This window comes from Oncorhynchus kisutch, linkage group LG5 (genome assembly GCF_002021735.2).
Source record: "Oncorhynchus kisutch isolate 150728-3 linkage group LG5, Okis_V2, whole genome shotgun sequence".
NCBI classification, from domain to species: Eukaryota; Metazoa; Chordata; class Actinopteri; order Salmoniformes; family Salmonidae; genus Oncorhynchus; species Oncorhynchus kisutch.
The window spans coordinates 73,258,640-73,282,570 of NC_034178.2; the positions used below are offsets into that span (position 1 = coordinate 73,258,640).

Consider the following 23,931-nt stretch of genomic DNA (forward strand, 5'->3'; position numbering starts at 1 on the left):
CTCTCTCTCTCTCTCTCTGTCTCTCTCTGTCTCTCTCTCTCTCTGTCTCTCCCCCTCTCTCTCTCTCTGTCTCTCTCTCTCTCTCTGTCTCTCTCTCTCCGTCTCTCCATCTCTCTCTCTCCGTCTCTCTCTCTCTGTCTCTCCGTCTCTCTCTCTGTCTCTCCGTCTCTCTCTCTCTGTCTCTCCGTCTCTCTCTCTGTCTCTCCGTCTCTCTCTCTCTGTCTCTCTGTCTCTCTCTCTCTGTCTCTCTGTCTCTCTCTCTCTGTCTCTCTGTCTCTCTCTCTCTCTCTCTCTCTCTGTCTCTATCTCTCTCTCTCTGTTAATTCAATTCAAGGGCTTTACGTCTCTATCTCTCTCTCTCTCTATCTCTGTCTCTCTCTCTCTTTCTCTCTCTGCAAATGTTTAAATGTCTGTTGTCCTCTTGCAGAGATATTCAGTTCTGGGAGCTTACCTTCAAGAGCAGATCCTTCCTCTACAAACAGGTAGGTTGTGTATTCCAGCGTCAGGGGTGTCGTTACCGTTGTAATAAAATTATTATTATGCATCGGCGGTGCATGTGAACCCAGACAGTGTTACTCCTCTGTTTTTTTTTTTTAAAGGTGCGTAGGATGACAGGGGCTCTGGTGGCAGTTGGCCAGGGACAGATGTCTGTCTCTGGGGTGAAGGAATTACTGGAGGCCCAGGACTCTCAGGCCTACCCACACAACCTCACATCACCCCCAGAAGGACTCTTCCTCACCAGGGTGGATTACCACCGGTCAGGTAAGACTTCCCAGTGTGTGTGACTGAAAACTTTAATAGTAGCCGTCAAAATCAATTGCACTTCCCTTGATTCCTCGCCTCCTTCTCAAAACCCATTGGATTAGAAGGTCAGAGGGGTAGGTCAAAGGGGAGCCAATGAGAAGGAGGTGAGGAGAGAAGATGTGAGGAATCAAGGAAGTGCAATTGAGATTCCTCCCCATGTTTCCTCCGTCCTTGTTTCCTCAATTCCTCCCTCAGACGACCTCCTCAGATGAGCTGTGAGGAATTGAGAAAACAATGACGGAGGACATTGATGCCATCAAGGACATTGATGGCAAGTAAAATGTTCAGATACAGTTCACACAATATACAGTGGGGCAATGACAATTACAGGCCTCTCTCATATTTTTAAGTGGGAGAACTTGCACAATTGGTGGCTGACTAAATACTTTTTTGCCCCACTGTACCTTGTTTTCTATTTGATATTTCTAGAGAAATTGTTTTAGGGCACCATTTTTCCTTTCTGATGTCTGTTGTTTTTGTTCTTCCACAGACCTGCAGCTTTACACTCAGGAGGATTCACAGAGTTGATTGCCGTTTTAATGACCTAGGCCCAATCCCAAATGGACCCCTAGACGTTACGCCCTACACATTTGTGGAGATCTGAGAGGATTTGAAAAGCAATTTACTAATCCCTCCAATTTGCCCCTCTGATAGGCTAGGTCAGGGGTGTCAAACTAATTTCATGGAGGGTCTAGTGTCTGCAGGTTTTTAGTTTTCTAACACCTAGACACCCAGGTGAGGGGAGGTCTTTACTGAGACCTAGACAACCAGGTGAGACCTAGACACCCAGGTGAGGGGAGGTCTTTACTGAGACCTAGACAACCAGGTGAGGGGAGGTCTTTACTGAGACCTAGACAACCAGGTGAGGGGAGTTCCTTACTGAGAGCTAGACAACCAGGTGAGACCTAGATGACCAGGTGAGTGGAGTTCCTTACTGAGACCTAGACACCCAGGTGAGGGGAGTTCCTTACTAAGACCTAGACAACCAGGTGAGGTGAGCTCCTTACTGATTAGTGACCGTAATTCATCAATCAAGTACCAGGGAAGAGCAAAAACCCACTGACACTCGGTCTTCTGTGCAATGAGTTTGACGCCTGTGGGTCAGGTGGAGGTTTCACCATATTGCTTATACTGTGGGGGAGAACAAGTATTTTAAGCACTGCCGATTTTGCAGGTTTTCCTACTTACAAAGCATGTAGAGGTCTGTAATTTTTTATCATCGGTACACTTCAACTGTGAGAGACGGAATCTAAAACAAAACTCCAGAAAATCACATTGTATGATCTTTAAGTAATTAATTTGCATTTTATTGCATGACATAAGTATTTGATACATCAGAAAAGCAGAACTTAATATTTGGTACAGAAACCTTTGTTTGCAATTACAGAGATCATACAATGTGATTTTCTGGATTTCTGTTTTAGATTCCGTCTCTCACAGTTGAAGTGTACCTTTGATAAAAATTACAAACCTCTACATGCTTTGTAAGTAGGAAAACCTGCAAAATCGGCAGTGTATCAAATACTTGTTCTCCCCCACAGTACAAATCAAATCCTCTCAGATCTCCACAAGTGAATACGTGGTCTAAGGGTCCGTTTGGGATTGGGGCATAGTACAATATCTCTCAACCTCAGGTCCGGGGACTTGTGGGAGACACATAGTGGACATCCTGGTATTGTTTGAATGGTTTGTTGGGTAATAAAACCTTTATTTCATGTGTACTAAGTGGACATGTATTTCTTGCTGAACTACAAGATGTATAAATATGGTCATTATATCTGTTTTTAAGACAATGTAACCATAAACTTTTAATCTATGGAGTGATTCAACTGTGTGAGTTAAATATGTTCTCTCTCTCTCTCTCTGGCCAGCCTATAAATAATGTTTCTGTATTCAGTGTTCCTGGTTCCTTAATTTGTACTCAGTATTATAAATGATGTCACTGATCTAACCGCGGCGACTCTATACCTCCAGAATTACGATCGCTCATTTCACACTTCTAAACAGCCATTTCAAAAAGGCGCTCGCTCGTCTGAATGATCTTCTTTTTTGTTTGCAGGTGCTTGGTAACGTTTGAATAAAATGAGAAAAAAAGAAGAACCCTCTTTAGACGTAAAGCTTATTAAAAAACAGTGATACTATCAAGAGTAGTGTGCCGGTTTCTTCTATTTTTTTTTCTAAAACAGCCAATCACGAGTCCCCATGTCGAACCAAATACTACATGTCAACATGTCCTGTCAGCTGTCAGTCAAACTGCACAACGACAGTGCTCTCATTCCCTCGTCAAACCAAAACTAACATTTTAAAAGGGATACTTTGGGAATCATCATGCTAGCAGATACCCATAGACTACCAGTCATTGGGCTAACGCTAGTTAGCTTTTGGCTCGCGAAACTACCTCTAACTTCCTTCATACTAGAACACAGAGAAAAATGGTATCCACAAAATCATCAGACTCTGGGGAGGTAGATAAAGGGTCTCATTGCCAAAATCCCAAAGTAGCTTCTGTAAAAAAAACTATTGGTCGCTAAATCCGGAGAAATGACAGACAGACCATGTAAAAAAAACAACTGTTGGTCACTAAATCCATCTCGGTGGACCACGTAAAAACGTTTGGCTGGAATGCCCTCATCCGTCTGAGTGGCCAGGCTGTGACTTCCCTCACCCGCTATATACTTATAACTGATTGGTTCTGCCCACTGCTGTCCTGTTAGAACACGATGTTAAGGCTCATCACTGTACTCTCGATAGTCACCACCACACACAGCTGTTTCTATTTGAGGATGTTTCTAGATGCTTCTATGACTGTGGTAATCTGAATGACATGGAATCTTATCGTTGTGGTTTTATAAAGACAAAAGAAAATGCACACATTTACAACTCTCTCTCTCCAGCCTTGTGTCAGAATCTGCCAGGCTGAGATCTTATCAGATCTGGCGCCACAAAGTTGTAAAAGAACCGTCTGGGATGACTCTAGAATCACTGGGATGAGTCTAGAATGACTCTGTGATGACTCTAGAACCCTCTGGGATGACTCTAGAATGACTCTGGGATGACTCTAGAACCCTCTGGGATGACTCTAGAATGACTGGGATGATTCTAGAATGACTCTGGGATGACTCTAGAATGACTGGGATGACTCTAGAATGACTCTGGGATGACTCTAGAAGGACTCTTCCATGGAAGCACAATAAAACACCACTATAGAAAACGCTGTGGTAGCGTCTGCATGCAAAAGATGTTTACCAATACAACCATGAAACCACCTTTGCGACCAATGCAATAGCGCTTATGGCAATACTTAATAATACTGCACATGATAAACAATAGGCAAAGCAGCAACTCTAACATTAAAGAGTGGTAATACAGTGGGACATGTGGCTGAAGGTTATCAAGTTAACAGGAAGTAATCATTCAGACTTTCCGTGTTGCTGTTGACAGTAAAAAGTCGTCAGAAACATGGCGTCTCCTCCCTTCGGACGACGACAATGATAAACACTCCGACCTGAGTGAGCGGGTGCAGTGTCCAAATGAACATTTCCAAGTGCTCTGATTGGTTGGGAATGGCAAGGATATGATGGGTGAGGGATGACTAAGGTAGGCTGGAAAGCCAAATCAGCATGTTTCAGCATGACAATTCCCCCACGCTAAAAGCGAGGTCCATACAGAAATAGTTTGTTGAGATCGGTGTGGAAGAACTTGACTGGCCTGCACAGAGCCCTGACCTCAACCCCGCCGTACACCTTTGGAATGAATTGGATCACCGACTGCGAGCCAGGACTAATCGCCCAACATCAGTACCTGACCTCACTAATGCTCTTGTGGCTGAATGGAAGCAAGTCCCCCTCAGCAATGTTCCAACATCTAGTGGAAAGCCTTCCCAGAAGAGTGGAGGCTGTTATAGCAGCAATGTTCCAACATCTAGTGGAAAGCCTTCCCAGAAGAGTGGAGGCTGTTATAGCAGCAATGTTCCAACATCTAGTGGAAAGCCTTCCCAGAAGAGTGGAGGCTGTTACAGCAGCAATGTTCCCACACCTAGTGGAAAGCCTTCCCAGAAGAGTGGAGGCTGTTATAGCAGCAATGTTCCCACACCTAGTGGAAAGCCTTCCCAGAAGAGTGGAGGCTGTTATAGCAGCAATGTTCCATCATCTAGTGGAAAGCCTTCCCAGAAGAGTGGAGGCTGTTATAGCAGCAATGTTCCATCATCTAGTGGAAAGCCTTCCCAGAAAAGTGGAGGCTGGTTGGGAATGGCAAGGATATGATGGGTGAGGGATGACTAAGGTAGGCTGGAAAGCCAAATCAACTGAAGTGACTGTGAGAGGAGAGGAGCAGGACAGGCTGTTATTTTGTTGTTGTTGACATTCCCTTTAAAAGCACAAGGAGGCATACACCTGTGGCTGGGCTCCTCTGCAGGAAAAAAAATCCTCAGGGAATGAATTACCTCTCCCCAACGTGGCTGAAGAACCAGTGTGTTGTAACAGTCAAAAGTTTGGACACACCTACACATTCAAGTGTTTTTCTTTATTTGTACTATTTTCTACATTGTAGAATAATAGTGAAGACATCAACACTATGAAATAACACATATGGAATCATGTAGTAACCAAAAAAAGTAAAAAAATATATTTTATATTTGAGATTCTATAAAGCAGCCACCCTTTGCCTTGATGAAAGCTTTGCACACTCTTGGCTTTCTCTCAACAAAATTCACGCGGAATGCTTTTCCAACAGTCTTAAATGAGTTCCCACATATACTGAGCACTTATTGGCTGCTTGTCCTTCACTCTGCAGTCCAACTCATCCCAAACCATCTCAATTGGGTTGAGGTCGGGTGATTGTGGAGGCCAGGTCATCTAATGCAACACTCCATCACTCTCCTTCTTGGTCAAAATAGCCCTTACACAGCCTGGAGGTGTGTTGGTTCATACTCCTGTTGAAAAACAAACGATAGTCCCACTAAGCGCAAACCAGATGGGACGGCATATCGCTCCAGAATTCTGTGGTTCCTGACAGGTGAATTCTAAATAAATTACAGTGTCACCAGCAAAGCACCTCCACACCACCGTTACTTTAACTCTGTGAAGGATTGATTTGGCCTGCAATTTCTGAGGTTGGTATCTCTAATGAACTTATCCTCTGCAGCAGTGGTAACTCTGGCTCTTCCTTTCCTGTGGTGGTCCTCATGAGAGACAGTTTCATCATAGTGCTTGATGGTTTTTACGACTGCACTTGAAGAAACTTTAAAAGTTCTTGAAATGTCTTAAAGTAATGATGGACTGTCGTTTCTCTTTGCTTATTTGAGCTGTTCGTGCCATAATATGGACTTGGTCTTTTACCAAATAGGGCTATCTTCTGTATACCACCACTACCATGTCACAACACTACTGATTGGCTCCAACGCATTTAGAAGAATATTCCACAGGCACACCTGTTAATTGAAATAATTAATTGAAATTGTTAATTGAAATGCATTCCAAGTGACTACCTCATGAAGCTGGTTGAGAGAATGCCAAGTGTGTGCAAAGCTGTCATTAAGGAAAAGGGCGGCTACTTTGAAGAATCTCAAATATAAAATATATTTTGATTGGTTGATTGGTTTAACACTGTTTTGGTTACTACATGATTCCATATGTGTTACTTCATAGCTTCATAACTATGATTAACACGACTTGACATGTGCTGCGTTCTTAATTTACGTAGTGATTGAATATTGTTCCCTCTCGAGACACACGGTGGCAGTGAACGCATGGAAAGGTCCTGCACTGTTGATATGAAACATTGAACCGTAAAAAACATTAGTGTCACGGCAGCAGCATTAAGACTTCCGTTTCTTCTGATTTTGCCTTCAAAATAAAAGTGTGCAGTTAAACGGTATGTGTACAATACGAAATCCCCCCCCCCAAAATGTTGTAGCTTTTCATAGTCATAGTGCATAATGTTACAATTATGTTACACAATTATAATTACATCAGGGAAAATCAAAACTGAATAAAATCACTACTTTATATAAGATAAAGAATATTATAAGGTGACGCACATTGAGAAATGGATATGTTTGTAATGTAATTGTCTGTTATGTACATGACCGGCGCAACGCTTAAAAGGGTTTCTTGTTTCTTACAGATCTCATCACAGTTTTAATTTGTTTCCAGTTTGCTTGAGATGTATAGAGAAATAATAATAGGCACTAATTCCGCCGTGGTTCGTTGGACATGTGGGAATAATGAACGTCGTGTTTGGATAAACGCCAATAATAATGTATATGGTTTAATACTAATAATGTATATGGCTTGGGAGATCTTATACGTTTTGTTCTAAGCCTGATCATTTTTCAACTCCACAGTTAACTCTATCACCGCAGACAACAGCGTCACATTCAGTACAGTCAACTCCACAGTTAACTCTATCACCGCAGACAACAGCGTCACATTCAGTACAGTCAACTCCACAGTTAACTCTATCACCGCAGACAACAGCATCACATTCAGTACAGCCAACTCCACAGTTAACTCTATCACCGCAGACAACAGCGTCACATTCAGTACAGTCAACTCCACAGTTAACTCTATCACCGCAGACAACAGCGTCACATTCAGTACAGTCAACTCCACAGTTAACTCTATCACTGCAGACAACAGCGTCACATTCAGTACAGTCAACTCCTACTAATCCTTCTTCACCTCCTCCTTCCTCACCACCTCCTTCACCACCACCACCTTCCTCACCACCTCCTCCTTCCTCACCACCTTCTTCACCACCTTCTCCTTCCTCACCACCTCCTTCACCACCACCTCCTTCCTCACCACCTTCTTCACCACCTCCTCCTTCCTCACCACCTCCTTCACCACCACCTCCTTCCTCACCACCTCCTCCTTCCTCACCACCTCCTTCACCACCACCTCCTTCCTCACCACCTCCTCCTTCCTCACCACCTTCTTCACCATCTCCTCCTTCCTCACCACCTCCTTCACCACCACCTCCTTCCTCACCACCTCCTCCTTCCTCACCACCTCCTCCTTCCCCACCTCCTTACTATCCCTGCCTACTCCTTCCTGTATTCCATATACTATGATTCACATTGTGCCCATTGAATTGGGTGGAGTAAAAGGCCAGCAACATTCTGTATTATTCAGCACCCCATGAAATGGCACCATATGTACATTCTACAACACTTTTACTGTAGCACCTATTTCAATCACAGTGATTAGCATTGGGGGCATTTATTTGACCTTGGAACACGTTTGAAAACCCCAAATGTCACTTAAATATGAACACATGTGACTAATTAATGTTAATGTTTAGATAATTATTTTTCACATCATGAGTAAATTCAGGTATTGACACTTTTCTACAATTACGTGGGGGACTTTTATTTAAGAACGTTTCTGAAATTCCGTAACCCGGATGTACTTTCTTAGTGTTGATGACGAAAAAAGCAACAAAAGTGCAGATAATATTGGCACATCTAGCTATGTATTAAAGTCAGGAACCATGGTCAAAGAGAACTTCTGTGCCATGCTATTGCGTAGGCTTATGTGACCGTTTGCTGCTTCACTTTTCTCGTGTTTGTAATTATTAGATAAGAAATAGCGGAGACGGTGAATATACTTTGCAATGGCCGGTTAGCTAAGTTGGCTGAAATGTCATTCTCAGTCTTGTTGTAGCTCCATTTATATGAAAGCGCATTGCAATCATGACGCTTCCAGCTCTGCAGAACACCAGTGTGCTCTACCGAAGAATACTGTCGCAGTTCCCTCAAGACATCAGCCTCGCATTTGCCTATGGATCTGGAGTATTCAAACAAAATGGAACTAGCCAAGGTCAAATGGGGGTAAGTCGTGAGACATAATATATTCTTTAGTATATGCATGTCATTAGACGAAATGATACAGACTTCGGCAGTAGGCTAGGACGCCTGGGTGCCAGTGTGCCCTCTTGCCAATATATATATATATATATATATATATATATATATATATATATATATATATATATATATATATATATATATATATATATATATATATATATATATATATATATATATATATATACAAAAGTATGTGGACACCTCTTCAAATGAGTGTATTTGGCTATTTCAGCCACACCCGTTTCTGACAGGTGTATAAAATCGAGCACACGGCCATGCAATCTCGATAGAGAATGGCCCGTACTGAAGAGCTCAGTGACTTTCTATGTGGGACTGTCATAAGATGCTACCTTTACAACAAGTTACATTTCTGCACTGCTACAGCTGCCCCGGTCAACTGTAAGTGCTGTTATTGTGAGATGGCAACGTCTAGGAGCAACAACGCATCAGCGGGCGTAGTGTGTAACAGAAAAACACGTCTGTCCTCGGTTGCAACACTCACTACAAGGCTAAGATCACCATCCACAATGCCAAGCGTCGGCAGGAGTGGCGTTAAGCTCGCCGCCAATGGACTTCACCATACTGGAGTCCGACGGACGGATCTAGGTTTTGGCAGATTCCAGGAGAACTCTACATGCCTCGATAGAATGCTACCTGTTCCAATGCATAGTGCCAACTGTAAAGTTTGGTGGAGGAGGAATAATAATAGCCTGGGGCTGTTTTTCCTGGTTCGGGCCCCTTAGTTCCAGTGAAGGGAAATCTTAACGCTACAGCATACAATGACATTGTAGATGATTCTGTGCTTCCAACTTTGTGGCAAAAGTTTAGGGAAGGCCCTTTCCTGTTTCAGCATGACAATTCCCCCACGCTAAAAGCGAGGTCCATACAGAAATAGTTTGTTGAAATCGGTGTGGGAGAACTTGACTGGCCTGCACAGAGCCCTGACCTCAACCCCATTGAACACCTTTGGGATGAATTGGAATGCCGACTGCGAGTCAGGCCTAATCACCCAACATCAGTACCCGACCTCACTAACGCTCTTGTGGCTGACTGGAAGCAAGTCCCCCTCAGCAATGTTCCAACATCTAGTGGAAAGTCTTCCCAGAAGAGTGGAGGCTGTTATAGCAGCAATGTTCCAACATCTAGTGGAAAACCTTCCCAGAAGAGTGGAGGCTGTTATAGCAGCAATGTTCCATCATCTAGTGGAAAGCCTTCTCAGAAGAGTGGAGGCTGTTATAGCAGCAATGTTCCATCATCTAGTGGAAAGCCTTCCCAGAAGAGTGGAGGCTGTTATAGCACGAAAGGGGGGAACAACTCCATATTAATGCCCATGATTTATGGAATGAGATGTTCGATGAGCAGGTGTCCACATACTTTTGGTCATGTAGGGTCGATATCAATACCGCGGTTGTTGAAATATAACAATGTGTATGTAACATAACATTGATCAATGAATATATGTTACTGGAATTAAATTCCTACATGTTTTAATACCCAAGTAAATTAAACACTCTGTCCACTTCTAGGAATTTGTAAGACTCTTATTTGCATAAAATGGACAGAGACCAGTCTCAAAATCTATTCTCGAGAGTACCACAGGTTATAAACTGAAAATGACGTAATTAATTTTCGAACTGTCCCATCTCTTCTTCACCCTGGTACAAAGGCTGTATCTCAAGCCTTCCCACATCGTCTCCCTACCAATTTAATATAATTTATGAGCCAAGGTCTTCCTGTGTAGATGAGCATTCTAGCCAGTCTGACGATAAGTTCATTAGTTTCTACCAAGGAACAGACAGTCATTGTTCTAATTCTTGATTATATTTACACACATTATATTCAGTACTAGGATTAAAAGAAAATTCATACATCTATACAGTAACATAATAGTATTCTGATTAGTCAGTCCTGATTGAAATGTATACATAATTAGTCATTATTGATAAAAAAATCCTTTAACAATATAACTGACGAGAGCATCTCTTCTCTTCCTCCCAGAAAAACATGTTGGATTTTGTGTTCGCCGTAGACGATCCAGTCACCTGGCATACCATGAACCTGATGCAGAACAGAAAACACTATTCTGTATTAAAGTTCCTGGGTCCTAGGAAGATCAGCCGGATACAGGAAGAACACGGGGCTGGGGTGTACTACAACACCTTAATACCTATGGATGGAAGGGTAAGCCTGTATGTTTTAGGTATTCCCTCCAACGTCAGTTAGACCAAGGAGCTGATCGTGGAGCACATCCACATCCCCATCCCCATTGACATCCACGAGGCTGTAGTGGAGCAGAGAGCTTCCAAGTTCCTCTGTGTCCAAATCACTAAAGGAGTGACAGTGCATCTTCAGGACGTTGGAAAAGTTTGGGCCCTCAAATCCTCAGCTGTACCATTTGAGAGCATTTTGACTGGCTGCTTCACTGCCTGGTGTGGCAACGGCACCGCCCTGGATCGCATGGTGCGGACAATCCAGTACATCACTTTGGCCAAGCTTCCTGCCATCCAGGACATCTATATCAGGAGGTGTGGTAGGAAGGCCCGGAAAACTCCCACAGGGCCCTACACGCTCACAGGGCCCTACACGCTCACAGGGCCCTACACGCTCACAGGGCCCTACACGCTCACAGGGCCCTACACGCTCACAGGGCCCTACACGCCCACAGGGCCCTACACGCCCACAGGGCCCTACACGCCCACAGGGCCCTACACGCCCACAGGGCCCTACACGCCCACAGGGCCCAACACGCCCACAGGGCCAGGCAGTGATGCAGCCTGTAGTGCCTGACGGTCAGATGCAGAGCAGTTGCCATACCAGGCAGTGATGCAACTGGTCAGGATGCTCTCAATGGTGCAGCTGGCTAACATTTTGAGGATCTGAGGACCCATGCCAAATCATTTCAGTCTCCTGAGGGGAAATAGGTTTTGTTGTGTCCTCTTCACGACTGTCTTGGTGTGTTTGGACCGTGATATGTTGTTGATGTGGACACCAAGAAACTTGATGCTCTCAACCTGCTCCACTACATCCCCGTCGAGCGGAACGGGGGTGTGTCTGCAAGTCCCACGTGGCAATCTCATTCCACGCAGGGCCGAGCGTCTGCAGGGCCGAGCGTCTGCAGGGCCGAGCGTCTGCAGGGCCGAGCGTCTGCAGGGCCGAGCGTCTGCAGGGCCGAGCGTCTGCAGGGCCGAGCGTCTGCAGGGCCGAGCGTCTGCAGGGCCGAGCGTCTGCAGGGCCGAGCGTCTGCAGGGCCGAGCGTCTGCAGGGCCGAGCGTCTGCAGGGCCGAGCGTCTGCAGGGCCGACTGCACCTCTCCAACACCTTGTTTTAATCTCTCTCGTCTCTGTAACCTAAAGGTCTTCTCTCTCTCTCTCTCGTCTCTGTAACCTAAAGGTCTTCTCTCTCTCTCGACAGATAATGAAGTATGGCGTGATCAGTACTGACTCTCTGATTGACGACCTGCTCCACTGGAAGACCATGTATATTGCTGGCAGACTGCACAAACCGGTAGGTGTTGGTCCCTGTGGCAGAGGTGACTGCAACCTAGAGCAGAGGTGACTGCAACCTAGAGCAGAGGTGACTGCAACCTAGAGCAGAGGTGACTGCAACCTAGAGCAGAGGTGACTGCAACCTAGAGCAGAGGTGACTGCAACCTAGAGCAGAGGTGACTGCAACCTAGAGCAGAGGTGACTGCAACCTAGAGCAGAGGTGACTGCAACCTAGAGCAGAGGTGACTGCAACCTAGAGCAGAGGTGACTGCAACCTAGAGCAGAGGTGACTGCAACCTAGAGCAGAGGGGACTGCAACCTAGAGCAGAGGGGACTGCAACCTAGAGCAGAGGGGACTGCAACCTAGAGCAGAGGGGACTGCAACCTAGAGCAGAGGGGACTGCAACCTAGAGCAGAGGGGACTGCAACCTAGAGCAGAGGGGACTGCAACCTAGAGCAGAGGGGACTGCAACCTAGAGCAGAGGGGACTGCAACCTAGAGCAGAGGGGACTGCAACCTAGAGCAGAGGGGACTGCAACCTAGAGCAGAGGTTTGAGTATGTACATAGCCATGATGTTGGTCATGTGATCACAGATACAACCAGGCGATGGAACTATACGTTTAGTTATAATTCAGTTGTGCACCATGGTTTTGGTACCTGACTCCTGTGCAAGGTGAGAACAGGAAGCTGACTATGTTATTGTTGTGTAGGTGAAGATCCTAGTGCAGGTTGAGAACAGGAAGCTGACTATGTTATTGTGTAGGTGAAGATCCTAGTGCAGGTTGAGAACAGGAAGCTGACTATGTTATTGTGTAGGTGAAGATCCTAGTGCAGGGTGAGAACAGGAAGCTGACTATGTTATTGTGTAGGTGAAGATCCTAGTGCAAGGTGAGAACAGGAAGCTGACTGTTATTGTGTAGGTGAAGATCCTAGTGCAGCGTGAGAACAGGAAGCTGACTATGTTATTGTGTAGGTGAAGATCCTAGTGCAAGGTGAGAACAGGAAGCTGACTGTTATTGTGTAGGTGAAGATCCTAGTGCAGGGTGAGAACAGGAAGCTGACTATGTTATTGTTGTGTAGGTGAAGATCCTAGTGCAGGGTGAGAACGGGAAGATGCGTGCTGCGTTGGTGGGGAACCTGAAGAGCGCTGTGACTGCCTCCTTCCTCATGCTGCCTGAGAGTTTCTCTGAAGAGGACCTACTCCTGCAGATTGCCGGGCTCTCCTACGCCGGTGACTAGACTTTTAGTTACATTTGAATTATTTAGGGGCAACGTACCATTTACTTCATTTAAAGTAAACTAACACCTATCACCGAAAGTAAAACCTTTTTAAGTAAGTTTAAGTAGCTACTATCTGCAAAGTCAATGTGAAGCACAATTAGTTGTTTTCCTTTTTCTCCCTAAGCTGTTGACTAGTGTAACATTACTGTAGGTTTAGCAGCACCAGCTGTCAGATCGATTCACCCCTTGCCCAGGATTCGAACCGGCAACCTTTGGCTAGGCTTCACCGGCAAAATGGTGCTATGTTTCTATTAATTATGTTTTAGTGTTTCTCCCAGCTTGTTTGAAAACACAGTTTAGTTTTTATTGAGGCAGAGCTGAAAGTTCGGTAGCTGAAGTCTTTACTACCCTTCTTCAGTGATTGGTCAGGATTCTTCAATTAAGTGTTTGTTGTCATTCAACGAGAGACGACAAGTTTTCATGTACGTTTCTTCACTTGAGAAATACTGCATCGAACATCTTAGTTAGATGTCAAATTGCGCAACTAAGACCTCAGCAAAAACGTAAACAAGAAATATGTAATTAATGTTGAATCTTTGATTTAATTATATGTTGAGGACATGTTATGGCTATGTTGTTGGTTGAACGGCATATGAAGCGGGATAAAGAGTCATATTTTTTTTCTGGTTTTCCGAGGCACAGACGTTTGTGTCACCGAGCAGAGTTCTACTAGGACCAAACCCATGCTAGTATACAAACGCGTTTTATTTGTTTAACCTATATTTAACTAGGCAAGTCAGTTAAGAACAAATTCTTATTTTCAATGACGTCCTAGGAACAGTGGGTTAACTGCCTGTTCAGGGGCAGAATGACAGATTTGTACCTTGTCAGCTCGGGTGTTTGAACTCGCAACCTTCCGGTTACTAGTCCAACGCTCTAACCACTAGGCTACCCTGCCACCTCTACACTCTAACCACTAGGCTACCCTGCCACCTCTACACTCTAACCACTAGGCTACCCTGCCGCCCCTCCACTCTAACCACTAGGCTACCCTGCCACCTCTACACTCTAACCACTAGGCTACCCTGACGCCCCTCCACTCTAACCACTAGGCTACCCTGCCACCTCTACACTCTAACCACTAGGCTACCCTGCCACCTCTACACTCTAACCACTAGGCTACCCTGCCACCTCTACACTCTAACCACTAGGCTACCCTGCCACCTCTACACTCTAACCACTAGGCTACCCTGCCACCTCTACACTCTAACCACTAGGCTACCCTGCCACCTCTACACTCTAACCACTAGGCTACCCTGCCACCTCTACACTCTAACCAATAGGCTACCCTGCCGCCTCTACACTCTAACCACTAGGCTACCCTGCCGCCCTTCCACTCTAACCAATAGGCTACCCTGCCGCCTCTACACTCTAACCACTAGGCTACCCTGCCGCCTCTACACTCTAACCAATAGGCTACCCTGCCGCCTCTACACTCTAACCAATAGGCTACCCTGCCGCCCTTCCACTCTAACCACTAGGCTACCCTGCCGCCTCTACACTCTAACCACTAGGCTACCCTGCCACCTCTACACTCTAACCACTAGGCTACCCTGCCGCCCTTCCACTCTAACCACTAGGCTACCCTGCCGCCCTTCCACTCTAACCACTAGGCTACCCTGCCGCCCTTCCACTCTAACCACTAGGCTACCCTGCCGCCTCTTTAATTCTAACCACTAGGCTACCCTGCCGCCCTTCCACTCTAACCACTAGGCTACCCTGCCGCCTCTACACTCTAACCACTAGGCTACCCTGCCGCCCTTCCACTCTAACCACTAGGCTACCTGCCACCTCTACACTCTAACCTCTAGGCTACCCTGCCACCTCTCCACTCTAACCACTAGGCTACCCTGCCACCTCTACACTCTAACCACTAGGCTACCCTGCCACCTCTACACTCTAACCTCTAGGCTACCCTGCCACCTCTACACTCTAACCACTAGGCTACCCTGCCACCTCTACACTCTAACCACTAGGCTACCTGCCACCTCTACACTCTAACCACTAGGCTACCCTGCCACCTCTACACTCTAACCACTAGGCTACCCTGCCACCTCTACACTCTAACCACTAGGCTACCTGCCACCTCTACACTCTAACCTCTAGGCTACCCTGCCACCTCTCCACTCTAACCACTAGGCTACCCTGCCACCTCTACACTCTAACCACTAGGCTACCCTGCCGCCTCTTTAATTCTAACCACTAGGCTACCCTGCCGCCTCTTTAATTCTAACCCCGTGTTACGTCCCAATTCACCTCGAACACTTCATTTACATGCATTTAAAAATGGTGGAAACTCCCTCCACGCAATGCACCAATCAAATGCTTTTTAAATCCATGACAGGGAGTGAAAACGCACACATGGTGAGAAGGGTGGAGAATATTGGATATTAGTGTAACTGTTCTGCTGGTTGGTTGTGAAACTGTCTGTTGTCCCACCCAAGGGGATTTCAGGATGGTGATTGGAGAAGACCGGTCCAAGGTGGCTAACATTGTCAAGGAAAACGTCCAACACTTCCGTATCCTCTACAACAATATTCTGCAAGAGTGTCCACAGGTGGTGTACAAGCCTCAGCAGGGGAAACTGGAGGTGAGAAGTGTGTGTGTGTGTGTGTGCACCACACAAGCCTCAGCAGGGGAAACTGGAGGTGAGAAGTGTGTGTGTGTGTGTGTGTACCACACAAGCCTCAGCAGGGGAAACTGGAGGTGAGAAGTAGTGTGTGTGTGTGTGTGTACCACACAAGCCACAGCAGGGGAAACGTGAGGTGAGGTGTGTGTGTGTGTGTGTACCACACAAGCCTCAGTAGGGGAGGCTAGAGATGAGAAACACAGGTCTGGCCTCCATCCCAATTGTGTTCATATGATAGTGTGTATACATTCTATATCAGGGCTCTTCAACCCTGTTCTTGGAGAGAGACCTTCCTGTAGGTTTTAACACCAACCCTGTTCCTGGAGAGGTACCCTCCTGTAGGTGTGTTGTAGTTGAAGTCTGGAGGGTCAGTTTGTCCAGCTGACACCCCTCCCTCCCCAGGACCCCTAACCAGCTGACGCCCCTCCCCAGGACCCCTAACCAGCTGACGCCCCTCCCCAGGACCCCTAACCAGCTGACGCCCCTCCCCAGGACCCCTAACCAGCTGACGCCCCTCCCCAGGACCCCTAACCAGCTGACGCCCCTCCCCAGGACCCCTAACCAGCTGACGCCCCTCCCCAGGACCCCTAACCAGCTGACGCCCCTCCCCAGGACCCCTAACCAGCTGACGCCCCTCCCCAGGACCCCTAACCAGCTGACGCCCCTCCCCAGGACCCCTAACCAGCTGACGCCCCTCCCCAGGACCCCTAACCAGCTGACGCCCCTCCCCAGGACCCCTAACCAGCTGACGACCCCTCCCCCAGGGCCCCTAACCAGCTGACGACCCCTCCCCCAGGGCCCCTAACCAGCTGACGCCCCTCCCCAGGACCCCTAACCAGCTGACGCCCCTCCCCAGGACCCCTAACCAGCTGATGCCCCTCCCCCAGGGCCCCTAACCAGCTGACGCCCCTCCCCAGGACCCCTAACCAGCTGACGCCCCTCCCCAGGGCCCCTAACCAGCTGACACCCCCTCCCCCAGGGCCCCTAACCAGCTGACGACCCCTCCCCCAGGGCCCCTAACCAGCTGATGCCCCTCCCCAGGACCCCTAACCAGCTGACGCCCCTCCCCAGGACCCCTAACCAGCTGACGCCCCTCCCCCAGGGCCCCTAACCAGCTGACGCCCCTCCCCAGGGCCCCTAACCAGCTGACACCCCCTCCCCCAGGGCCCCTAACCAGCTGATGCCCCTCCCCAGGACCCCTAACCAGCTGACGCCCCTCCCCAGGACCCCTAACGTGTGTGTGTGTTCTAGGTGTGTAATATGTGTAAATCTTCCAGGTGGATAAGAGTCCAGAGGGTCAGTTTGTCCAGCTGATGGCCCTCCCCAGGACCCTGCAGCAGAGGATCACACGACTGGTGGACCCGCCTGGGAAGAACAGGGACGTGGAGGAGATACTACTACAGGTGGCCCAGGACCCCGACTGTGGTTCTGTGGTGCAGCAAGGTATATAGTTCAGTGGCTGAGGTGGTGGACCTCTAGCCAAAGGTTGCCGGTTCGAATCCTGGGCAAGGGGTGAATCGATCTGACAGCTGGTGCTGCTAAACCTAATAACTATAATAATAACTAATGTACAATATATATGACTAATGATGTACATGATGTATGATCTACTGTTGAAGTGGGAAGTTTACATACACTTAGGATGGAATCATTAAAACTCATTTTTCAACCACTCCACAAATGTCTTGTTAACAAACTATAGTTTTGGCAAGTCGGTTAGGACATCTACTTTGTGCATGACACAAGTAATATTTCCAACAATTGTTTACAGACAGATTATTTCACTTATAATTCACTGTATCACAATTCCAGTGGGTCAGAAGTTTACATACACTAAGTTCACTGTGCCTTTAAACAGCTTGGAAAATTGCATAAAATGTCATGGCTTTAGAAGCTTCTGATAGGCTAATTGACATAATTTGAGTCAATTGGAGGTGTATCTGTGGATGTATTTCAAGGCCAACCTTCAAACTCAGTGTCTCTTTGCTTGACATCATGGGAAAATATAAAGAAATCAGCCAAGACCTCAGAAAAACAATTGTCGACCTCCACAAGTCTGGTTCATCCTTGGGTGCAATTTTCAAATGCCTGAAGGTACCGCGTTCATCTGTACAAACAATAGTATGCAAGTATAAACACCATGGGACCATGCAGCCATCATATGGCTCTCCTTTATTTTCAGGTTTTCTACTCCACTAGCCAGCACCTAAATAGATGTGCGTTTCTTTTTCTTCTACAAAAGGACCAGCTGACATCATGTCAGTGATTCTCTCGTTAACACAGGTGTGAGTGTTGACAAGGCTGGAGATCACTCTGTCATGCTGATTGAGTTTGAATGACAGACTGGGAGCTTCAAAGGGAGGGTGGTGCTTGGAATCATTGTTCTTCCTCTGTCAACCATGGTTACCTGCAAGGAAACATGTGCCGTCATCATTGCTTTGCACAAAAAGGGCTTCACAGGCAAGGATATTGCTGCCAGTAAGATTGCACCTAAATCAACCATTTATCGGATCATCAAGAACTTCAAAGAGAGCGGTTCAATTGTTGTGAAGAAGGCTTCAGGGCGACCAAGAAAGTCCAGCAAACGCCAGGACCGTCTCCTAAAGTTGATTCAGCTGCGGGATCGGGGCACCACCAGTACAGAGCTTGCTCAGGAATGGCAGCAGGCAGGTGTGAGTGCATCTGTACGCACAGTGAGGCGAAGACTTTTGGAGGATGGCCTGGTGTCAAGAAGGGCAGCAAAGAAGCCACTTCTCTCCAGGAAAAACAGCAGGGACAGACTGATATTCTGCAAAAGGTACAGGGATCGGACTGCTGAGGACTGGGGTAAAGTCATTTTCTCTGATGAATCCCCTTTCCGATTGTTTGGGGCGTCCGGAAAAAAGCTTGTCCGGAGAAGACGAGGTGAGCGCTACCATCAGTCCTGTGTCATGCCAACAGTAAAGCATCCTGAGACCATTCATGTGTGGGGTTGCTTCTCAGTCAAGGGAGTGGGCTCACTCACAATTTTGCCTAAGAACACAGCCATGAATGAAGAATGGTACCAACACATCCTCCGAGAGCAACTTCTCCCAACCATCCAGGAACAGTTTGGTGACGAACAATGCCTTTTCCAGCATGATGGAGCACCTTGCCATAAGGCAAACGGGATAACTAAGTGGTTCGGGGAACAAAACATCGATATTTTGGGTCCATGGCCAGGAAACTTCCCAGACCTTAATCCCATTGAGAACCTGTGGTCAATCCTCAAGAGGCGGGTGGACAAACAAAACCCCACACATTCTGACAAACTCCAAGCACTGATTATGCAAGAATGGGCTGCCATCAGTCATGCCTAGAAGTTAATTTACAGCATGCCAGGGCGTATTGCTAGAAGGGTCAACACTGCAAATATTGACTCTTTGCATCAACTTCATGTAATTGTCAATAAAAGCCTTTGACACTTATGAAATGCTTGTAATTATACTTCAGTATTCCATAGTAACATCTGACAAAAATATCTAAAGACACTGAGGCAACAGACTTTGGAACGACTGTATGTTAAACTTCTGACCCACTGTGAATGTGATGAAATAAATAATTCTCTCTGCTATTATTCTAACATTTCACATTCTTAAAATAAAGTGGCGATCCTAACTGACCTAAGACAGGGCTTTTTTTACTAGGAATAAATGTCAGGAAATGTGAAAAACTACGTCTTTAAATGTATTTGGCTGTAGGTGTATGTAAACTTCTGACTGTATATAAACCCTGGATTGCTCTGTATTGGCCAATGAGAGGCTTTGAAGCCACCAGTCGGCCATATTGTCTCAGTAGGACCAGTCCTCCATAGGAATACATGGAATTCAACAGTATTTAAGGGTAAGGGCAAAATGACATGTATTTTTGTTGTAGTGGGTCCAATAACATGAGTAATTTCAAAAAAATGTTTAGATTTTTTAAACATTTGTTTAGCGCGCATAATATAATGTAAAAGGATGCATTTAGGTGTGTAAACGTGGAATGAATGTAGACCTTAAAGGAGAATTCCACCCTGATCCACAAATCCACTCGTTCCTCTAATTTAGTGTCACATAACATTAATAGGTGAGAACAGTATATATATTTTTTGTGAACAAATGTTTCATTTTGTCATTTATAATAAGGTTGGTAGCCTGGTCGGGAAATCGTTGTGAAAATCTGTTGCAGCTCAAGTCGACTACAAAAACCCACAATGCAATGCGCTCTCTATGGGCTGGCTAGCTAACCTCCCGCGTTATGGCATCGGCCGTTATTAAATCTGACATCATTATGAGAGACGTTTTCTCGATCTAAAAGTCGTATTCCCTATAAACAATCCTATTGACTTGAGATTCAATAGACAATTTTTCTGTCAATTCTGCATTGATATCAGAGGCATCTCTTTCACTCCAGTCATCACTCTGTTGAAGTTTATCGCGACGCTACGTCATACCGGCCCGAATTTCTGCCTGCTTGAACTGCAATCGCTCCGATACACATGAAATGACCCAGGAAATCGATGCAACATCCGCTCAGAGATGCACAAAAAACAATATAACATTCAAAGTGGGTGAAAGTTTACTCTTAATAAATTCATGCTTTCAAAATATGTTTTACAACGATGAAGGGAGTACCAAGATGGGGAAGGGTGTTGGCTTCAAAACAGTGCCATCTACCAGTCATCTTGTGTGTGTGTGTGTGTGTATATAAATCATTGACCCAGACTCTTCTATTTATTTCCTACAGGGATATCGTCAATAGTGAAGTCGTCAAGCATAACTCAGACCGCCAAAGGAATCGCCACGGCTGGTAAAAATTTTTTATCGTTTGCTTCTATTATATATTTAATTAATTTGAGGATATCAACACAAAGTACACATACATCATACAAGGCAGATGTACAGGTTTTACCTGACTGTGTTCTCCTCATACAGGGCAGATGTACAGGTTTACCTGACTGTGTTCTCCTCATACAGGGCAGATGTACAGGTCTACCTGACTGTGTTCTCCTCATACAGGTCTACCTGACTGTGTTCCCCTCATACAGGTCTACCTGACTGTGTTCCCCTCATACAGGTCTACCTGACTGTGTTCCCCTCATACAGGTCTACCTGACTGTGTTCCCCTCATACAGGTCTACCTGACTGTGTTCCCCTCATACAGGTCTACCTGACTGTGTTCCCCTCATACAGGTCTACCTGACTGTGTTCCCCTCATACAGGTCTACCTGACTGTGTTCCCCTCATACAGGTTTACCTGACTGTGTTCTCCTCATACAGGGCTGCTGAAGTCTCTGTCCTACAGCACCAAGAAGCTCCAGAAGATGTGGAAGGGCTGGAGAATGAAGAAGCCTTGATCCTCCCAGTTATATTTTAGCAATAAGGCCCGAGGGGGTGTGGTATATGGCCAATATACCACGGCTAAGGGCTGTTCTTACGTACGTACGAACGATGAAACGCGGAGTGCCTGGACACAGCCCTTAGCCGTGGTATATTGGCCATATATCACAACCTCCCCGAGGTGCCTTATTGCTTAAATATATAACTGGTTACCAATGTAATTAGAGCAGTAAAAATAAATGTTTCGTCATACCCGTGGTATACGGTCTGATATACTACGGCTTTCAGCCAATCAGCATTCAGGGCTCGAACCACCCCGTTTTTATAAATGGCTATATACTGTACAGTTCCTTTCTGCCTGGATGAACTGATATACCAACCTGTTCCCCTTGGGGGCATTGTTCAAGAGGATGAACGTTTTAGATAGAAATGTGTTGTGCACAACATGTATATGATACTCTGTCAATAGGGAATTGTTATAATTTTTTACCTGCAGCGTTGTGAATGTTTCACCTAACTGAATATAACCCAGTCACACAAAGAGGTCCTTTTAAAAAAAATGAAGCCCCGTTTCCCTGTCTTAATCTACATGTCTATAGGGTCTGTTGACCGTTTTAAAACTTTTTTTAGTTGCAGACGTTTCGTCAAACAACAAAACTGGGAGTGCTGATCGATTTTAACTGAAATTTTGGTTGTAGGCGGCTTATGGTGAGACATTCAATGACAACAGCTCCGGTGAACATTCTTGCAATCAGCATGTTCCCTCAACTTGACATCTGTGGCATTGTGTTGTGACTAAACTGCACATTTTTAAAGTGGCCTTTTTTTTTGTTGTCTCCCAGCAAAAGGTGCACCTGTGTAATGATCATGCTGTTTAATCAGTTAATTGATATGCCACACCTGTCAGGTGGATGCATTATCTTTCTCACGAACAAATTTATGCACGAAACTTGAGAGAAATAAGCTTTCTGTGCATTTCAGGGATATTTTACTTTCACCTCAAGAAACATGGGACCAACATTTTATATGTTGCGTTTTATATATTTAAAAATATATATTTTTCTTCAGTGTACCAGAATCCATTGCACGCCTACTTGTCTGGTCTGTGTGGTGCAGACATGGAGAGACAGAAGAACACGTGATAGCTGCTTTGCCAGGTATCTCTACCTGAAAATACATGATCCAAGTGATTGATCGTTGGTATTCAGCAGTCATAAAAGTATGAAGAACTACTAAAAGTGATTTTTTTTTTTTGTCAGACAGCAGCTCTATAGAGATGGGATGACTTGGAATTCAAATATTAAAGTCATATCGACCTAAAACAGCATAAATACCTTAAAGTAATGTGAATAAATTATGGCTAAGTGATGAGCAGTAATGGACAGTCAATACCATCATGGAACTTATTGTTTTATTCTGTGTCAACCCACAATGCATTTCATGTCAGAACAAAATAATTGAAACCAAAATGGAAAATCCGGCACCAGGAAGCACCTATCTGAATTTGACTAATAGAAACTCTCACCAAACTAAATTGTTTTGTTTGGCAGACTGAATACTCCCCTCTGGATAACATCTCGGCACATTGTGTGTCACCCACAATGATGTAGGGTGTAAAGTGACTTTTTAGTGCACTTAAAAAGAGAATGAAAGAAACGGTATGTCACTCATATCTTTGTAAAATGGCAGATTTTATGAGAATGGAATAAAGCGTCATCACCTTGGTTCTCAGTAATCACTGTCTCTCCACCCCCCACTGCACTTCACTCAAACGGTTTTCCACATGATAGACGGGTTAGCTGACAACGAAAACAATGGGGCAGAATGCAGTGTGTTGTGGTTCTGAACGGTCAAATAGCTAACGACAATGACAAGAATCTGCCATGTGGGAAGTCTTGGCTGGCTCGTTTTTAACTCCATGTCTTGTTTCGATTGTCACGTCTTTGCTAAGAAGGTTAGAATTCACTATAGCTTGTTAACCAACAACTGGAATGATGTATTTGAGACAAGTGTTCATTTGCGAAAAATGTAAGTTTTCAATAAACATTAAAGACGAAATATAGTTTACATATTGTAAACAATCTAAGCCAACCCAGTCTTGTTTTGCTCCATAGTTGCACGTGTTTGTTGCTAAACAACCAAGCAGTCTTTTTCGATTTGGATCGTGTGTGTGTGACTTGAGAGAGCTAGTGCTAAATAAAATGGTTTGTTTCCCTTATCTGCTGAATCACTAGACAAGTGTGGTTCTCTTTTTTTAAAAAGGACGACCTTGACAAAGCACTTGCTATTCTAAAAGCACATGGACAACGCTATTGAAATACATAGTTAAGCCTAGTTAGTTTATTACATTGACAACAAAAAAATGGGCTTTGCTCTGGGCCTGTTAGGGCACATGATTTCTTCAGAGGGTATATTGACGATCACATTTAATGTGCATCCCCGCCTCCTACGCGGGATGGAAACAGGATTCACCCCCCCCTTCTGTTTAAAAATAAAACAAAACAGAACTGATCCCTACACTGG

The 23,931-nt window shown here is 45.5% G+C and overlaps 2 protein-coding genes across 5 annotated transcripts in view; both read left to right on the forward strand.

The window, feature by feature from the left end:
* The window catches only part of pusl1 (pseudouridine synthase like 1), a 58,469-nt gene extending 55,773 nt beyond the window's left edge, over positions 1-2,696 (forward strand). For 2 of the 4 annotated variants that reach the window (XM_031825778.1, XM_031825780.1), the window contains 3 exons: positions 428-482; positions 600-762; positions 1,295-2,696. In XM_031825778.1, coding sequence (XP_031681638.1) covers positions 428-482; positions 600-762; positions 1,295-1,332 — 256 coding nt within the window. In that variant the 3' untranslated portion in view covers positions 1,333-2,696. Of the gene's footprint in view, positions 1-427; positions 483-599; positions 763-999; positions 1,083-1,294 lie in introns of those variants that run through there. The other 2 variants (XR_004210116.1, XM_031825779.1) reach the window with 2 other exon arrangements.
* A 5,510-nt stretch (positions 2,697-8,206) lies between these two features.
* On the forward strand, positions 8,207-23,143 carry tamm41 (TAM41 mitochondrial translocator assembly and maintenance homolog). Its single transcript, XM_031825781.1, has 8 exons — positions 8,207-8,635; positions 10,673-10,855; positions 12,085-12,177; positions 13,240-13,390; positions 15,885-16,030; positions 17,347-17,512; positions 20,816-20,878; positions 21,349-23,143. Exons 1-8 carry the CDS (start codon positions 8,498-8,500, stop codon positions 21,423-21,425), a joined length of 1,017 nt encoding a protein of 338 aa, XP_031681641.1. The 5' UTR covers positions 8,207-8,497; the 3' UTR covers positions 21,426-23,143.
* Positions 23,144-23,931: the final 788 nt, after the last annotated feature.